A 17581-nucleotide genomic window follows, 5' to 3' on the forward strand; every position below is an offset into this window, starting at 1 on the left:
AATGTTACCCCAGCATGTGCCTTTTTATACACATTACTTGGCTGGAGAACTGCACTGCAAAATCTGGAGAAGTGTGAATTTCAAAGGGCGGCTGTGTTCTGGTTCTTGCATTGTTTTAGAAAGTGCAAATTAGGTAGGTTTGCCAATGCAAACCAAATCAAAATTTCCCCCCAACTCAACTTCCAACCATATAGCTTGAGCTGCTATTCGGAACGGTCCTCCTCTCTGACCTATGATCCCATTGCCCCTCTAATTAAAATAAGAAACCGAGCAAAAAGATTGTGCATAAACACGTTACAAATGTTTATAGGCTTCCAATTAAACAGAGTTCTAACATAAATCAGTGCAGGCACTTTGGTGGACACCAGGGAGACATAACAGCAGCATCTTACTTATTTTCTAAGTATTCACATATGATTAGGGTTGTGCACTTGTCTGGGACGACAACAGGGCTGGGGAAAGCAGCATGGTGCAGGGAGGCTAGGTGTGCACATCTGTGTGACCCACCAGCCATGGAGGACAGTCTGTGTATTTGACGCCTGCCTACCCCAAACCCTAGGCAGGCACACAGCAAACACAGGAGGCTCATTCAAGGATTCAGGGTGATCCACCATGTATGATAGGTCTCACCATGTACAGGCCAGGGTTAAATATACATAAAACCCACACTCGGTTCTCTCAGGAGCAGGGCTCAAATGTTGCCTGAAAGCCATGTACTCTTCACTGCGTTTTCCCACTAAGCCCAAAATAAATTGGCATAGGATACTCAGGAATACTACTTGGAAAGGAAAACTGCACATGTTCAGAAGGAATTTGGTTGTTGCTTCATGTGTTGCAGGTTCAAGCCTTGCTACTGAATTTGGGAGTTCTGGGATGGAGCCTTGACTTAGGTTATGACCTTGCTGCTCAGCTGTACTAACACTTCAAGGGCTCACATACCCAGGTTCATTTTTGGTACCAGGACATCTCTATAACTTCTTTTCCTAGCCTGCAGGCTAGCTGGAGAGGAGCATCTTTCTTACGCAGATACATAAGCATTACTAATCCTCACCTATCCAGGATTTAGAGTCAGAAGGTATCCTTTCAAGACATATTTGAGGTCCACGTTCTTCAGTTTGTAAAAATCAAAGTTGAAATTGCTTTCCCACATCATCTTTGCTAGTACACATTTGGCCCATTGTAAACATATAAAAAGAGACGATCTCTGCCCCAAAGAGATTGCATTACTGTTTGAGTACAATTAAAATAAAAAATATAGGCTGCAGAGGCACCAACAAGAAGCAATCTGAAAGTAGATGATTGTGAAAACATCTGTGAAGTAATTGATATGCATAAAGACCAGATTCAAAGAGAGATGCTTCTACACAACGCTGAACTTCTCCAACCTGGGATAATCTTCATTCTGGTTTCCACAGTGAGTAGTAGACCACCCCTTTAGTCTCTTGATGAGAAGATCAGCTGCTTGGATGACTTCCCCCACCCCCCCAATTCAGCAATGTTTCACACCTCAGCAAAAACCCTACTAATTTTGGATGGCGAAGGATGTTATCGAAGGGAAATTCAACCTAAACCTACTATGCTCTTGTTCAGCTCCCTTTCATTTCCATGAGACCCAGTCCAAGAGAATTTCCTCAAGGATAGGTCCCAAAATGACAATCCTTATTTCTATTTCTCCAGTCAGAGAAACAGACAGATCAATCAAAAAGACATTAGCATTTCCAATCACCTCTCTGTAGTCCTTAATGAATCAGAGCACATTTAGGGAACTCCACCATGAAGTTAGCAGGTCTGGACATATTTAAGAAGTGTTCCTCCTGCTTTGTAGGTTGGGAAATACAAGAGGATTGCCAAAAGCACTGGAGAGGGAGAGAGAATGTATTTTCATGTCTAGAGGCTGGACTTATTTACAGGGCTGTCTGGAACAACGGATTCACCAATGCCTTCCAAAAGACTGTCCCACTGATCAAAATCTTCTTTCAGCTCTAGGGGAGGAAGAAGAGAAAGGAGATCAGCACAGGTGAGGTATTATTGCATACAGCAGAGGATGGTGCCCTTTGGGACAAATGGGGTGGAATGCGGAGAGGCCAACAATAGGCAGAGCCAGATCCAATGACAGGCAGAGCCAACTAATTCTAGTTTTGCCCCATCCTCCTCCCTGCTGAGTTCTATAAGGGGAACACAGAGACTAAGGAGGAGGAAGCTGACAGCTATGGACACCCCTTGGACTGGATGCAAGTAAGAAGGCAGGCAGGTGGGAGCAGGCTGAGGTTAGCGGGCAGTGTCCCATTTGCCCTGATGCACCAGCCTCTACTGATTGCACATGATGTAACTGCTGGCAAGGCTCCACTACAAGCTTTAAAAGGAAGAGTGCCCACTGCACCCATTAGTACACTGAGACGGCGGCAGGCAGGCTATGCTTTCCTGAGCTGCAGAACTGGTACCCTCCTGGGTCTGAATGTACCCTCCTTATGGGGCTGGTTTTGCACATTATCAAACCAAAAGGCCCAGGCAGAGCCGGGGTTGCATCTAAAGTTAGTTCTACTGAAATTAATGGACCTAAGTTAGTCATGTTTATTAATTTATTAATTTCAATTGGCCTACTCTTGAGTTAGGGATGGAAGGATCTGTCAGTTTTGGTTCTCTCAGCTTCTCATTCTTCCAGTCTTAAATTTGATTCTCTACATTTCTGAAGCAATTTGCATTTCTTTAAAAAATCCTCCTGAAAGTTATTCAGCATTTTAGGGCAAACTTCTCCTAACACACACCTTTTTGCATGCAGTTTTGACTCATGTACACATTTTGGCAAGCAATTTCTCCCAACATAATGAATTTTTATATGTTATTTTCACTAACATATTTGTTTTATGCACACTTTCCCCTAACACATGCATTTTTGTAAACATTCTTTGGTTGGCGAACTGCATTGCCAAATTCAAATACGTGCACATTCCAAAGGCTGGCTGTGTTTTGGTTCTTATATTGTTTCGGAAAGTGCGAATTTGATAGATTTGGCTTTAAATGTGAACTGAATCGAATTTCTTCCCCACTCCTACTCTGAGTAGAACTAACTTTGGATCCAGGCCAGTTACTACTAGGGAGTAAGCCCCATTGTATAACATCAGTGGGGAACCTCAGCTGGCCTCTCTATGTGGCCTTCAGAGCTCTCCTCAGGTCATATCTGCTCTCCCTAAAACACACCCCTCACTTACCCTGATTCGCACCCTGAGTGTTTCTGCTTGACTGGCATCTGTCCTTGAACTCTGAGAATACCTCTTGCTTGTCTGGCTGGAGGACAGAAAGGGGTGTGTGCAGAAACTAGCCGACTGTATCAAATTAACATTCATTGCTCCACCCAGGGCCAGTTCTAAAGGGTGGCCAGGTTGGGCACTGGCCCGACAGCTCCTGGAGCTACAGGGGGCCCCTCCGCCACCCCTCCGCTCCCCTTCCGTGGTTTGTGCCCCCCCCATATCTCTCCACTTACCTGTCTGCTGTCTTTTACCGTTGCCTTAAAGATGGTGGCTGCAGTTTCCCTAAGGTACTGAAGCCCCTGCCGCCATCTTAGTTGATGGCAGAGATGCGCGCACATAGCACACGTGTGCCATCAACAAAGATGGCGGTGGAGGCTTCATCCCCTTAGGGAAACCGTGGCCGCCATCTTGGTTAATGGCAATAGTAAAAGACAGGAGACAGGTAGGTGGGGTGGGACGGGGTGGGCTGTGTGTGCGAATGCGAATGCACGCTGGGGCCCAGGGCAAGGTGATGCCCAAGGGCCCCGGCATTCCTGGAGCTGGCCCTGGCTCCACCCACTTTTGCTTCTGACTCCACCACCACTGGCATGTGGCTCTTGGAAGCTTGCCCAGAAAGGAATGTGGCCCTTGAGCTGAAAAAGTTCTCCCTTTCCTGGTGTACTGGATTGGGCTGTGCATTGTTATGACTTCTTACAGGAAAAGCAACAAAATACCCTAGGGCTGTATTCAATACTATTCGTACTCAGAGTAGACCCATTGCAATTAATGAACATTACCAAGTTAAGTTCATTGACTTCAATGGCACTTCTCTGAGTAAGTTGGACAAACCCTAGACTGTAAAATATGCCATTTTCTCTGTGTTGGTCCATACTATCTAGCTGCAATCCTTACAACGACCTTGTATGGCAAATCAGTATTATGATCTCCCATATTGCAGATGGTAGGGGGGGCTGAAACTGAGAGATAGTGGCTTGCCTTAGGCCACATAATGTGTTCATGACAGAGGTGACACTCTGGGGGTTCCTCATTCCTAGCTCAGGCTCTTACCCACTGTGCTGTACCAGCGCTTAAACCTGGATCCTGTTTTCAGGGGATGGGTTAGAGAGGAAAGATGTCAAATACATTGAGGTACCCGAAACAAGGCCTGGCAAAACGCTATAATTTACTAGTTTTTAAAATCCACATGATTTCAACACGTCCTCCGATTCAGCTCATCTTGGCTCAGAGTTTGGGGAAAATCTCTCTCTGTATAATTTCAGTGTTCACAGCTAATGGCAATGACTGCCCTACATGTTAGCAATCTCAACCCCCTATTTTTTTGTTTTGTTTTATAAGTTTGGATTAATTAATTGCTTATTAATGCTGTCTATAATGACAGTGGTGATTCTAGCATAACGCATTAGAATAGTGGTTCCCAAACTTTTCCCCCCGTGGACCACTTGAAAATCACTGATGATCTTGGCCGACCACTTAATGATTCTTTCTCTGCCTGTTGCAGCAATTGTAATGCATTGTGCTAGAGATGCCACATGATTTTTAATTGTATTTTTCCAGCTTCCATAGAATCCAGATTGTGATACAATAAAATGAAATATACGAAATAAAAGAAGCAACTATGGATATTTATTGTGATGCATGTGCTGTCTCCAACCACAAATTCACAGGCATGCTGCAGATCATCTGTATGAAGCTCTGTGGACCATAGTTTGGGAAGCCCTGCATTAGAAGACTGAGTGCCACAATATTGACAAGTGGGATGTGCAACAAAAATATTGCCGTCTTGAATGCTCCGATTCAGGGCTCCAGCCAGAATAGGAAGCACACCTATTTGCCAGGAGCAGAAAGTAGAATAAGTATACACACACATACACCCTGTTAGCGGCAATTCTTCTTTAAAATTCCTCCAACTTGCTGGAAAACCATCAACCATCTCAAAAGAGGGACATCATAAACAGCTGCACAACACTGACTTACGGAGATGTTTCTGCAGGAAGGCAAGAGCAGCCTGGCTGGTGATGTCAAGGCCTTCGTAGGGATCGATGGTGCCTCTTGTTCTGAAGACTCTGTTCACAAGATTCCCCGCGAGGAAGGTGAAATCACTCTGACTCTGGTGGACAGTACCCCTGGGAAGTGGATACATGCACTTTGACAAGAGCCATTGAGCAAGACTGGACTCCATGGATCAGCTTGTCAATTTCCTGGCCTTAACATAGAGCAGGGATAGGGAACCTTTTCCAGTCAGTGGGCCAGATCCTTGCCTCCCCTAACCCTCACATACCATTTTGACATATAGTCAGGGCTACCCACCTGTAAACCACCTGATGTCTACATGGTGAAGCACTTTCCTTTGCCTGCGTGGTTTGAAATCAAACCAGGCAAACAAAGGCTCAGGAGTTTGCAGGCACCGCCAACCAGCTGATTGCTGGCACCTGCCAAGCTCTTTTCCTCTGCTTGTAGCACGACGACTAGAGAAGTCAGAGACTTCTGTCAGAAACAGAAATGGGAATGGACACTGCCACAATTTGAATCTTCACTGAGCTCAGGCATAGAAATCCTGCAAGTGAATATGAGCAATATTTACTATTGCTTTTGTAATTTGCAAAACATTATATAAATAATTACGTTACTTTCTGCATTGTTTTTTGATGTTTCCGTTCCATTGAAATGCATTGAAATTAATTATCTACCACCTCCTTTTTGAGAAAAATGCTACATGTTTATTTAAATCTTCGCCGATAAACACTTTTTTACAAATTTGAATTCCAAACCCCAAATGAACTTTACACAATTTAAGTCTGAACGAACGAACCAGGCATATTTCTGATCAGCTGATCCAACACCATTTGCTTTGGCATGCCACCCTGTCCTTTGGTGCTTATCATCCTCTCCTGCTTAGCCTTTTCTCTTTGCAAACTGATTTGTTCTCTTCTCTGTCCCCTTTTTCAGTGTCTCACCTTTCCCTCACATTGCCTTGCTCTCCCTCCTCTCTTTCTCATTTACTTTAGATTGCAAGCCTACTTTAGACGGCAAACCTGCAGGCAGGGGCCATCATGACTAACTAACTACTCCACGTACAACACCGACCTCTTGACAGAGATATTAAATACTGCTATTATGACAAGGCAGTGATTGCAACACTGGAGCAAGTCCAAACTTACAAGATGGTTATAATCTTGGTCTCTTTGCTTGTGCTGCTGATCTTTTTCATTTTGGCCACGCTCTCCTCTGTCTGGAATGACTCTGTGTTGACAAAAAACACTGGCTTGGCCACTTTTGGGTAGAGAGAGTTCTCCAAAGGGAACATCCAGGCGTCGAGAGCAACAGCACATCTGCAAGAGGAGATAAGTGCATGGTGCATAATCAAAGCAGGTAACCAAGGTCTTGGATCCCCATCAGGCAACACATTACTAGAAAGATGTCCCCAACTACCATGCTGAAGGTTCTATAAACAGGCTGCCCCAAAGACTCCAGAGCAGCCTCTAGAGCAGCCTTTCCCAACCTTTGGGTCCCCAGATGTTGCTGAACTACAGTTCCCATAATTCCTGACCATTGGCCATGCTGGATGGGGCTGATGGGAGTTGTAGTCCAGCAACATCTGGGGGCCCAAAGGTTGGGAAAGGCTGCTCTAGAGCATACTTACTTAAATTGGGCTTCTTTAACGAGAGCCAGCACGGCTGTCGCTCCTCCAAAAGAGTGACCCATGACTGCAACTTTAGACAAATCCACATTGTCCTGGAACAGAAGAGTAGGAAAGCTTTGAAAGAAGCCAGTTTCCAGAGATTTCATTCTTCAGCTGTGGGGAACCTTGGGCCCTCCAGATGTTTCCAAACTACAACTCCCATCAGCCCCAGCAAGCATGGCCAATGGCCAGGGATGATGGGAGTTGTAGTTCAGAAACATCTGGAGGGCCAAAGGTTCCCTACACCTGTCATTCTCCAATATACCATCACCAAGCAATGTTAAGAGAGTTTCGTCTCCAAGGTTGGGGTGTGTGTATTCAACTAACTGCAGGATCTCCCAGTTCAATTGTTCGTTGGTTTAAAAATTCTATTCCACCTTTTTTGACTAAAATAGTAAAAAGACAGAGTCCTTAAAAAGCCCCAATATACATTCATTTTTTAAAAGAAGTTCATAATATCCAACCTGTTTAATACTAGCAACGCAAAAGCAACAATGCAGAACTGAGCTGGCAAAAGTGACACAATTAACTAAAGACCTTTTTTTTTAAGTTCCAGGTCTTCACCAACTAGCAGAAGCAGTAAAATGAGGGTGGCTAGTGAATCTTGCTCAAGGAGGCATTCCATAGGGTGAGTGCCACACCAGAAAGGCCCTGCCTCTAGCTGACACCAGCCAGGCCTCCCAAAGTCAAGGGATTTGGAGCAGGGTCCCATATCATGATCAGAACATTGGAGGAGGAACATACAGAAAAGGGGGCTTTACTTCAACTTCTAGGAGGGCAATGAGCAAATGCATCCTAGGTCTGTTCCAATCTCTCCCTGGGGTGTACTCTGGGGAAAACCCATCTGAATGGATCCTAGAAAAAGTTAAGCTAAGTCAGATAAAATATTTTGCATTTTAAAAGGTGCTTTTTAGTGTTCCTAGCACATCACATACACTGTCTCAGGTAACTGTCACAACAACCCTGCAAGGTAAGCCAGCATTACCACCATATTGCATGGCAGGGGGGCATTGAGGCTGAGACAGTTGCTTGCCTAGGGCCACCTCATATGTTTGTCCCCATATACCCCACCCTTCCTTTCTTTTGCCATCCTCTATAGTTTCCTCGTTTTTAATTTTAGACTATAAGCTCTTCAGGGCAGTGACCTATCCTGTGTAAAGGATACACACTGATGGCGCTATATAATAAAATGAATAAATAAATTTATGTATGCAGTGAACTTTGAAATGAGAATGTCCCAGTTTGTAGCCAGTCCCTAAGCAAGGCACGAAGGCAGCTTCTCATCCCAGTTGTGTTCTCCCCACCCCACAGCAGCACGTATCAGCAGGTATATTGCCTCTGATTATGGCAGTTCCATTTAGCCAGGGGTAGCCAAAGTGGTGCCCTCCAGGTATTTTGGACAACAGTTCACATTGTCCCTGGTTATAGGCCATGCTGGCAGGGACTGATGGGAGTTGTAGTCCACAACATCTGGAAGGCGCCATATAGACTACTCCTGCATTTAGTCATCAGCAGCAGGATTTAACCCCCTTGATGAACGAGGAGTTAAATCTGCTCTCTCTTTCCTGATAATTGAAAACTCTGCTAAAATGAAGGTGTTTTTCTTTGTTTTAGCAGCACCTTACTGCCTGCAAGGTGCTTTGAAGTCCTGGCTTTGGGACTTCAAAGCACGAAATCACCTGACATCATTCTGATACCAGATGACTGACACCCACCTGTCAAATTTGGCCCACAAGGCCATTCCTGATTAGGATCTGACCCCTGGCACCAAAAAAAGTTCCCCACCCCTGCTTTACATGGTTATTTGGTGGCTTTCTGCAGAAGCCACTATTAGCTGGTCTCCTGAAGAAACCTTCCCTGGATCCAGATAATTTGAACAACTATAGACCGGTAGCTAATGTTCCATTCCTGGGCAAGGTCTTAGAACGTGTGGTGGCCAGCCAGCTCCAGGTGCTCTTGGATGAAACCGATTATCTAGATCCGTTTCAATCCGGTTTTAGGCCCGGTTTTGGCACCGAAACAGCCTTGGTCGCCCTGTATGATGACCTATGTCGGGAGAGGGACAGGGGGAGTGTAACTCTGTTGATTCTCCTTGATCTCTCAGCTGCTTTTGATACCATCGACCATGGTATCCTTCTGGGGAGACTCACGGAGTTGGGAGTTGGAGGTACTGCTTGGCAGTGGCTCCGCTCCTACTTGGTGGACCGCCTCCAGAAGGTAGGGTTTGGGGAGCATTGTTCGATACCCTGGACTCTCCATTGTGGAGTCCCGCAGGGATTGGTTCTGTCCCCTATGCTTTTTAACATCTACATGAAGCCGCTGGGTGCGGTCATCAGGAGTTTTGGAGTGCGTTGTCACCAGTATGCTGATGACACGCAACTCTATTTCTCCTTTTCATCTTCATCAGGTGAGGCTGTTAATGTGCTGAACCATTGCCTGGCCGCGATAATGGACTGGATGAGAGCTAATCAACTGAGGCTCAATCCTGACAAGACTGAGACGCTGTTGGTGAGTGCCTTCTCCGCCCAGATGGTGGATGTTCAACCTGTTCTGGATGGGGTTACACTCCCCCTGAAGGAACAGGTTTGTAGCTTGGGGGTTCTTTTCGATCCATTCCTGTCTCTCGAGGCTCAGGTGGCCTCGGTGGCACAGAATGCGTTCTACCACCTTCGTTTGGTAGCCCAGCTACGCCCCTATCTGGAAAGCGATGACCTCACTTCAGTCGTGCGTGCTCTGGTAACCTCTAGATTGGATTACTGCAATGCGCTCTACGTGGGGCTGCCTTTGAAGACAGTTCGGAAACTACAGCTAGTGCAAAACGCAGCTGCTAGACTGTTGACAAGGACCAGGCGGTCCGCACATATAACACCTGTCCTGGCTCGTTTGCACTGGCTACCTATTTGTTTCCGGGCTAAATTCAAAGTGCTAGTTTTGACTTATAAAGCCTTACACGGCGCGGGACCACAATACCTAGCCGAACGCCTCTCCCGATATGAACCTACCCGCTCACTACGTTCAACATCAAAGGCCCTCCTCCGAGTCCCGACCCACAGAGAGGCTCGGAGGGTTGTAACAAGATCCAGGGCCTTTTCAGTAGTGGCCCCCGAATTATGGAACAGTCTCCCCGATGAGGTACGCCTGGCGCCTACACTTTAATCTTTTCGGCGCCAGGTTAAAACCTTTTTATTCTCCCAGGCATTTTAACTTAATTTATTTTTTGGCTTTCAATTTATACCAGGCTGTTTTACTGTTTAATATGTATGCTTTTTACTGACCTTTGTAATTTTATTGTATTTTACTCTATGTTGTGCACCGCCCTGACAGCCTTTAGGGTGTGGGCGGTATAGAAATCGAAATAAATAAATAAATAAATAAATAAATGGGGAGTTGGGTACATGATGCAATGGTCCTGCAGAAGTGAAAATGTGAATAAGATTTGCTAAATATAAGGAAGAGGAAAGCAAAAAGGGAGTATAAGGACACAAAAAACTTTGTTAAGGAATAAACAGCAAAAAATAGATGCAGCACCTAAATGCATGTGAGAGTCTTTTGTTTTTTCTGCTGATTTTACTCCTAGGTACTTTCCACATGGCCAAGATGTTTATTTTTGAAAAAGCAAAACAGGTTCTGGCTCCCCCTGGTGACCACAGGGTAAAATCACAGGAGGAAAAGGAAGACAGATGGGAGGCAGGGGCAAGGGAGTCTAGGTTGTTAATGGAAGCAGCTCGAAGCTGCTCGAGCAAATCATCTCCATGAATGCCCCGCAATGTTTTACACAATTGCTACGGGTGCCAGTTGGGACTGGTAGGGCAGAAGGCAGGGAGGCCAACAGAAAGTGGTGGCAGAGCCAATGCCTGGCAGAGCCAACTAATTCTAGGGCAACACTGAGGCTAGGGAGGAGGGAGTTGGCAGGCAGTGCCACCTCTGGGTTAGTTGAAAGTAACTAAAAGGCAGGTGGGGGTTGGCTGGGGGCAGACTAAGGTTGGCGGGGTAGTGCCCCTTTTGCCATAATTAACTTACTTCCAGTAATGTTACAGATGTACACGGGCAGTCATAAAAGAGCATATTTGCAACACTCCTATTTTCACACCAAGGATCACTGCCCAAACTATAGGGGATCCTGGGAATTGTAGTTTGTTATGGGTCCTGGGAATTGAGCTTTATGAGGGGTAAACTAGGATTCTTTGGGAGAAGCCATGTGTTTTAAATGTGCTTTAAAATGTAGGGTGGCACACAGCCTATATCATGTCAAGTTCCACTGTTTGCAACTGCAGTGAAGAAAATCTGAGCGAGAATTTTGAACCAAATGTCTGTGGTTTTCAAAGGGACTCATTAATCTGAGCAAGCTAAAATTAAGAGCAAGGATTTTAAGATTTATTCTAACCTTGATTTTATTTTAAGTGGAGATTATATTTACTCACCCTTTATGTATTTTTGTTGCACTTGCAGTGCAAGCAGTAAATAATAAGAGCTAAGTAGTTTACCTTCAGCGCAGACAGATCAAAATCGGTGCGTAAGAGGTTGACGACTGCTTTGCCGCCATCAATGCTCCGGATCAACTTAAGTCCTCGTACGCACTCGTTTGCTCTTTGATGGAGCTGCAACAACAAGGTCTATGATTAATCCTCTTGTTCCTTAGCTGGCTTTAATAAGGTTCAGCCCTAATTATTTATGTATTACCTTTATATCCCATCTTTCCTCCAAGGAGCGCAAGGTGGTGTGCAAACATGGCTTCCCCCTCCCAATTTTATCCTCACAAGTACCCTGTGAGGTGGGTTAGGGTGAGAGACAGTGACCGGCCCAAGATCACCCAGTGAGCTTCATGGCCGAGTAGGGACTTTACCCTGATCTTCCAGGTCCCAGTCTGATGTTCTAACCACTACACCACACTGGCTCTCAATATACAGAGTCAGAAGCACTCCCTTTCTCACTGAATTTCTCGTTCTTCCCTCAATTAAAAACCCTGCTTCACCCCAGTGGCATATTGAAGAGTGTTTGCGTGAAAAGAGGAGTAGGAAGGAGGGCGATCTGGTGAAGTCTGTGGCACTGTCCAGGCCTCCTGACTATCCCGGCTACCCTTTAGGGATGGATCTGTCCACTTGATTTCTCTCCTGCTTCTCATTTTCCCAGCCTTATGTTCAGTTCTCCACATTTCTGATCTTCCTTTTAAAAAAAATCCTCATGAAAATTCATCCTCATTTTTAGTAAAAAATTCTCCTGATGTACACATTTTTGTATGGAGTTTTGACTAATATACACTTTTCCCCAAACGGTTACCCCTAATATACTGCATGCTTGCATGTTAATTTCACTAATGTATGCATTTGTAGGCACACTTTCCTGTAACACATGCTCTTTTTTTGGCAATGTCTTCTGGTGGAAAAACTGCATCGCAAAAATCGGAGAAGTGCGTATTTCCAAGGATTGATGTGTTTTGGTTTGCGTACTGGTTTGAAAAATGCAAATGAGGTAGTTTCTCCTTAAGAGACAAAGAAAATTAATTTTCTCCCCCATCCCTAGGTGCGCCTTTTGTGAAGTGAATACAACAGCAGTAACCAAAGAAAGAAAGAAAAATAAATCAGAGTGTGAGAGTTGGATGAATGTTCTGGAAAGAGAAATATCTATCTTTATGATAGGGAGCTGTGGGCAGGAGAAGGGGAGTGCCTCCCAGGACCAAAAATAGTTCATCAGCTATCCTGTTGCAAAGATCTAACCTTCTGGGTCCCCCTCTGATATATCTATAGCTGTGGTCCAGTCTGCACATCCTACTAAGTGAAACCATGGTTTAGCTTGAACAAACAAGTGTGTGGACTCCTGGAGAGGAGATCGCAGCTGCTTTAGTCTTCCCTGGTCGTTCTGCTGCTGCACTGCATTATCCTAAGCCATGGTTTGGCTTAGTTTAACCCTCCCAGACAAACCACGATCCGCAAACCATAGAGCAAACCTTGGTTGCAGCTCATGGTTAGTCTGGAAAGTGCTAAATCACAAGCCCAGTTTCAGATGGCAAGCTAAGCCAAGTTATGGGTGATGATCAGGGAGGAGCAAAGTGGTTGCAATCTCTTCTTTGGGAGTCCACACTCCTTCTTGATCATACTAAGCCATGATTTTGCTTAGTATGATGTGTAAACCAGGCTGCAATCCCCTCTCCCAGAGCAGTCTGCATGCTTAATTTTATTCTGCTTTGCTCCAAATCAATTAAAAAACAAATCAGAGCGTACCTGTGGGTTTCGGAAGCGAAACTCCTTCTGATCTTTCGGTACCCCTTGATAAGAGAGCCATTCTTCCTGTATCTGAACCTCGGGGAAGTCCGGTGTTTCAGGTTCCAACTTGCAAAAGTAAGTGGCAGAGGCAGAACGGTCTCTGGAAAAACAAGTATGCCGAGACAAGGCCATAAGGCAAAGAAGAATAAGCTGTGCGCTCGCATCCCTGCCATGAACCAAGATGGCAGCAGAGGCTTCAGCTCCTTAGGGAAACCTCAGCCGCCATCTTTCTTAAGGGCACAGCTGTGTGTGCAACCGCAGAACAAGGTAAGTTAAGGAAGGGAATGGCGGAGTCCCAAAGCTCTTGCCATGCGTGAGTCGCGGAAGGGGAGCGCTGGGGCCTGGGGCAGGCTTTTGCCCAAGGACTCCAGCGTGTCTGGGGTTGGCCCTGGGTGCACGCACGCATGTATGTGTGCATGCGCACATGCGTGCCAGGGCCCAGGGCAAGGTGGTGGCCAAGGGCCCCGGCATGTCTGGGGCCAGCCCTGCCCTAATATATGCATTCTAGTAAACATTGCTTGGTTGGAGAACTGCATTGCAAAATTTGGATAAGTGCAAATTTTGAAGGATGGCTGTGTTTTAGTTCTCATATTGTTTCGGAAAGTGCAAATCTGATAGATTCAGCTTTAACTGTGAACTGAGTCAAATTTCTCCCCCATCCCTAGTCGGTGTTAGCTTTTTTTTTTTTTTTTTGTATATTAGTCTCAGAATCTAGCAGGGACAGCAAGTGTAGTCCACACCTGGTTCCAGGTGTAGTATCAGATAAGCCCCTATCTTGGGGGGAAGGAGACTTAATACCAACTTCCCTTTCACATTGCTGTGATTGCAGGAAAAGACACTCATAAGCTGTGAGCTGTGAATCTAACAGAAGGCTAAGTCAATTGACCCATACAAATGCACACATGGGGAGAGGGGACTGGAGAATGTCAGAGTCTTTTTTAAGTAAACACATGAATGAGGCCATGACTTACTGTTCTAAAGGGATTCGGTCTCTCACCTGTGCTCAAGCGCCATCACCAAAAACCCACGCGAAGCCATTTCAACACAGATGGCAGAGTACACAGTTCTGCAAACCAGAGCAAAGAAGATACGTTACGAATAGTGGAAAAACCCCTCTAATTCCTCATGATTATTTATTTATTTAGCAAAATGCATATATTGCTTAAATTGTAAATAAAACCTCTAAGTGGTTTTGTCAATAAAAATCAAAGTTGAAAACAAGTTTAAAGAAATCATAATACAAATACAGTCAACAGTTATATACACAATAAGCTACAATTACAGATTTAAAGATGTTGGGTGCATCTGCTTCCTAAACGCAGGCGTGTCTCTAAGCATCTATTGTCCAGCCTTCCCCAAGGCTGGTGCCCTCCAGATGGTTGTTGGACTACAACTCCCATCAGCCCTGGCTAGCATGGTTGATGGGAACTGTAGCTCAGTAACATCTAGAAGGCTACAGGTTAGCCAGCCCTGAACTAAAGTTCATATGTTCCTGAACCTCCAAATAAACGTTGGTTTACACCATATGATATATTTCCCCATCTGGGGGACTGCCCCCTTCGAGATGCACAATTCATTTCTCCTATCAAAACTGTTGTGTTTGCACGGTTGGGAGTAAAGCACCAATGCTTGTAATAAATAGCCTGAACCAGTGAGGGGCGATAGACAGAAAGGCAAGCTATTCTTCCCTAATTCCCTTCTTTAGCAACTCTTTGTTTTTACTTCCTTTCTCCTTCTTTGTAAGTCTGAGGTAGTACCTGTGAGTGCCTCATGGCTCTACAATGCCCACATGTATGCCTGTAGTCAGAATAACTTTATTTCCCAGTAGTAACAAACTTCACGCTTCTTTATTCTTTCAACCAAAATGCTTACCAGAGTTCTCATTCTGCACTCCGCCGCAATATATACCAAACTCCAATATGCGCAACACTCAAAACGTTTGATGACCACAATAAGGAATATGTTCCGGGTCACGCAAAACCGTACACCCATATCTCCAGGAGAGTGTCTCCTGAAAGACTGAATAGCATCTGGTCCTGGCTGCAGAACAGTGTCAAACACGCAGTGGTAGCTCGTGTCCCTTGGGACTGGTAGGGCGGAAGTTAGGAGGACCAATAACAGAAGCCAGAGCCAGAGCCAATGACAGGCAAAGCCAACCCATTCTAATTTTGTCCCCACTGAGTTCTACAAAGGCAACACAGACTAAGGAGGAAGATGACGGCAGTGCCACCCACTGGTCTGGTTTTAAGAGGGCGGGCAGGTGGGGAGCTGGCTGGGGGCAGACTGAAGTTGGTGGGGCAGTGCCCCATTGTCCAAATGGACCTGCTTTTGCTGCAAACACTGTGCCTCCGTGCTCCTTTAGTCTCAGAGCTCACACAACTTCCAGTATTCCTTACAACTTTCTACACAAGCAGTTCGACCCATAGGTCCCAGGCTATGGTCTGAAGGCACATGAGGCCACCACCTTGCTGAAGCTAAGCAGGTCTGGGTCTGGTCTGTGCCTGGATGGGAGACTGCCTGGGAACCACATGTATGCCGCCTTGGCTTCCTTGATGAAAGAAAGGTGGGGTATAAATGAAACAAACAAATAATAATAAATAAACAGAAAGGCAGTTTATACTGGTAGCGGAAACATGGTGTCAATTTGGGGGGATTTAAACACAAGATCAACAGCTGGTATAGCACAGTGGGGAGGAGAGCCTGGCTGGGAGTCCAGAGGCTGTGAGTTCAAATCGCCGCTCATGTCTCTTGGGTGTCAAGGGCCAGCTAAAGATCACCCCCACAATGAGTGGCTCAGGGGTTACGTGCCCTGCCACCTGTGCAGCCGTGGGCAAGATGCACAGTCCCAAGGAGCCCAATTGCCCCCCAGCTGGCACTTGTGGACGAGGAAGGGGCTGGCTTGTGCAGCTGTGGCAAGCTGAGCAGGCCCTAGCCAGTTGGGGAGGACTAGCCTCAGAGGGATGGCAATGATAAGCCCCCTCTGAATACCGCTTACCATGAAAACCCTATTCATAGGGTAGCCATAAGTCGGGATCGACTTGAAGGCAGTCCATTTCCATTTTCAAACACAAGATCACAGCAACTATTAAAGGCACTTTAAAAACCCCACCTGGTACTCAGAGCAACCAAAGTCTATTTCAAGATGTGTTTGGGCTCATGTGGACTAAGCCATTCTAGTCTATATTTATCCCTCAGTGCTTTCGAATGAGCTCACAAGGATTTGTGGAAAGAGGGCTGGACAGCAGAGAGGGATTTTTCACATCTAAGGCATCTTTTAAACCCATCTTGAAACAGACCCAGACCAACCTGTTCACCTGCTGGCAGGTTTAGCACCTTCCAAGCAACTAGAGGGCTGTTCTTGCTTCAAGTGATCATGCCCACAAATGTCATCTCCCGGGCAAGAGGTGCTGTCTTAAGAACACCAGGACTGCTAATGTATGTGAAGCACTTCGGGAAGGCCATAGCTCAGTGGTAGAGCATCTGATTTGCATGCAGAAGGTCCTACATTCTATTCCACCACCACCACCCTGCATGTTCGAACAGAGCTGAGAATGTCTCCTGCCTGAAACCCTGGAGAGCCGCTGCCAGTCAGAGTAGACAACACTGAATTAGATGGATCCAACTCAGTATAAAGCAGCTTCCTATGTACTCTGAAGTGCTACAAAAATGCCAAGTAAGGTGGTACAAGACGTTTTGATGCAACAGACTAACACAGTTACCCCTCTGGACACTTTCTGTAGACATCTTCTAAACAATCCATAGTTTCCACAGCATTTCTGTCCTAACGTCAGCTCTGCTGAAAGGCCAGCTCCATTTGGACCTCCTCTCCCACCACTGTATCTTGGTAGCAGTCATGCCAACAGGCTGCCTAAGGACCACTCCAGACTGGTGGGTTTTTTTGCAGGTGTATTCTGCAACATGCCCTTGATGCAATAATAATGTGTTAGTGGTGGATTTATTCTGGACCATCCAGACATCATTCCACTTCATTGTCTATTCTGCAATGGCTCCCCAACATTACATGATTGCTGTCTGGAGGGGCACTCTTGCATTATAGTGCAACAAAAACAGGACAAAAACAACAACAGCAGAACATTTGTGGTATAAAAACCTACCAGACTTCAAGCAGGAAGCTACAGGACATGAACCAATTAGAAGCAAAATAGTTTTTCCGCCCTAAAACTTTTGCAGGTGTGAACAGTATTGAAAGTGGGATTATGTATAATTGCCCCGATAGCATCATATGCACAAATCATCATAATGAATACGCAATAGAAAGGACATCTGGAGGAACTCTAAGTGGGAGTGATGGGAAGTAGGGCTCATTCCATCAGTTCTGCTGGAAGACAGTTTCATCGGGTGCCTCCTGCCCCTATACTGTTTCTGTTCTAGTT

The 17581-nt window shown here is 45.6% G+C and overlaps 1 protein-coding gene across 1 annotated transcript in view; it reads right to left on the minus strand.

The window, feature by feature from the left end:
* Window positions 1–279: 279 nt before the first annotated feature.
* Window positions 280–17581, minus strand: part of PAFAH2 (platelet activating factor acetylhydrolase 2) — a 28323-nt gene continuing 11021 nt past the window's right edge. Inside the window, exons 4-10 of the mRNA XM_061596242.1 lie at window positions 14185–14253; window positions 13146–13287; window positions 11412–11525; window positions 6889–6980; window positions 6407–6577; window positions 5223–5371; window positions 280–1982 (exon numbers count right to left, since the gene is read on the minus strand). Of these exons, the coding sequence (XP_061452226.1) occupies window positions 1888–1982; window positions 5223–5371; window positions 6407–6577; window positions 6889–6980; window positions 11412–11525; window positions 13146–13287; window positions 14185–14253 (832 nt within the window). The 3' untranslated portion in view covers window positions 280–1887. The remainder of the gene's footprint in view (window positions 1983–5222; window positions 5372–6406; window positions 6578–6888; window positions 6981–11411; window positions 11526–13145; window positions 13288–14184; window positions 14254–17581) is intronic.

Source organism: Rhineura floridana, chromosome 15 (assembly GCF_030035675.1).
Source record: "Rhineura floridana isolate rRhiFlo1 chromosome 15, rRhiFlo1.hap2, whole genome shotgun sequence".
Classification (NCBI taxonomy): Eukaryota; Metazoa; Chordata; class Lepidosauria; order Squamata; family Rhineuridae; genus Rhineura; species Rhineura floridana.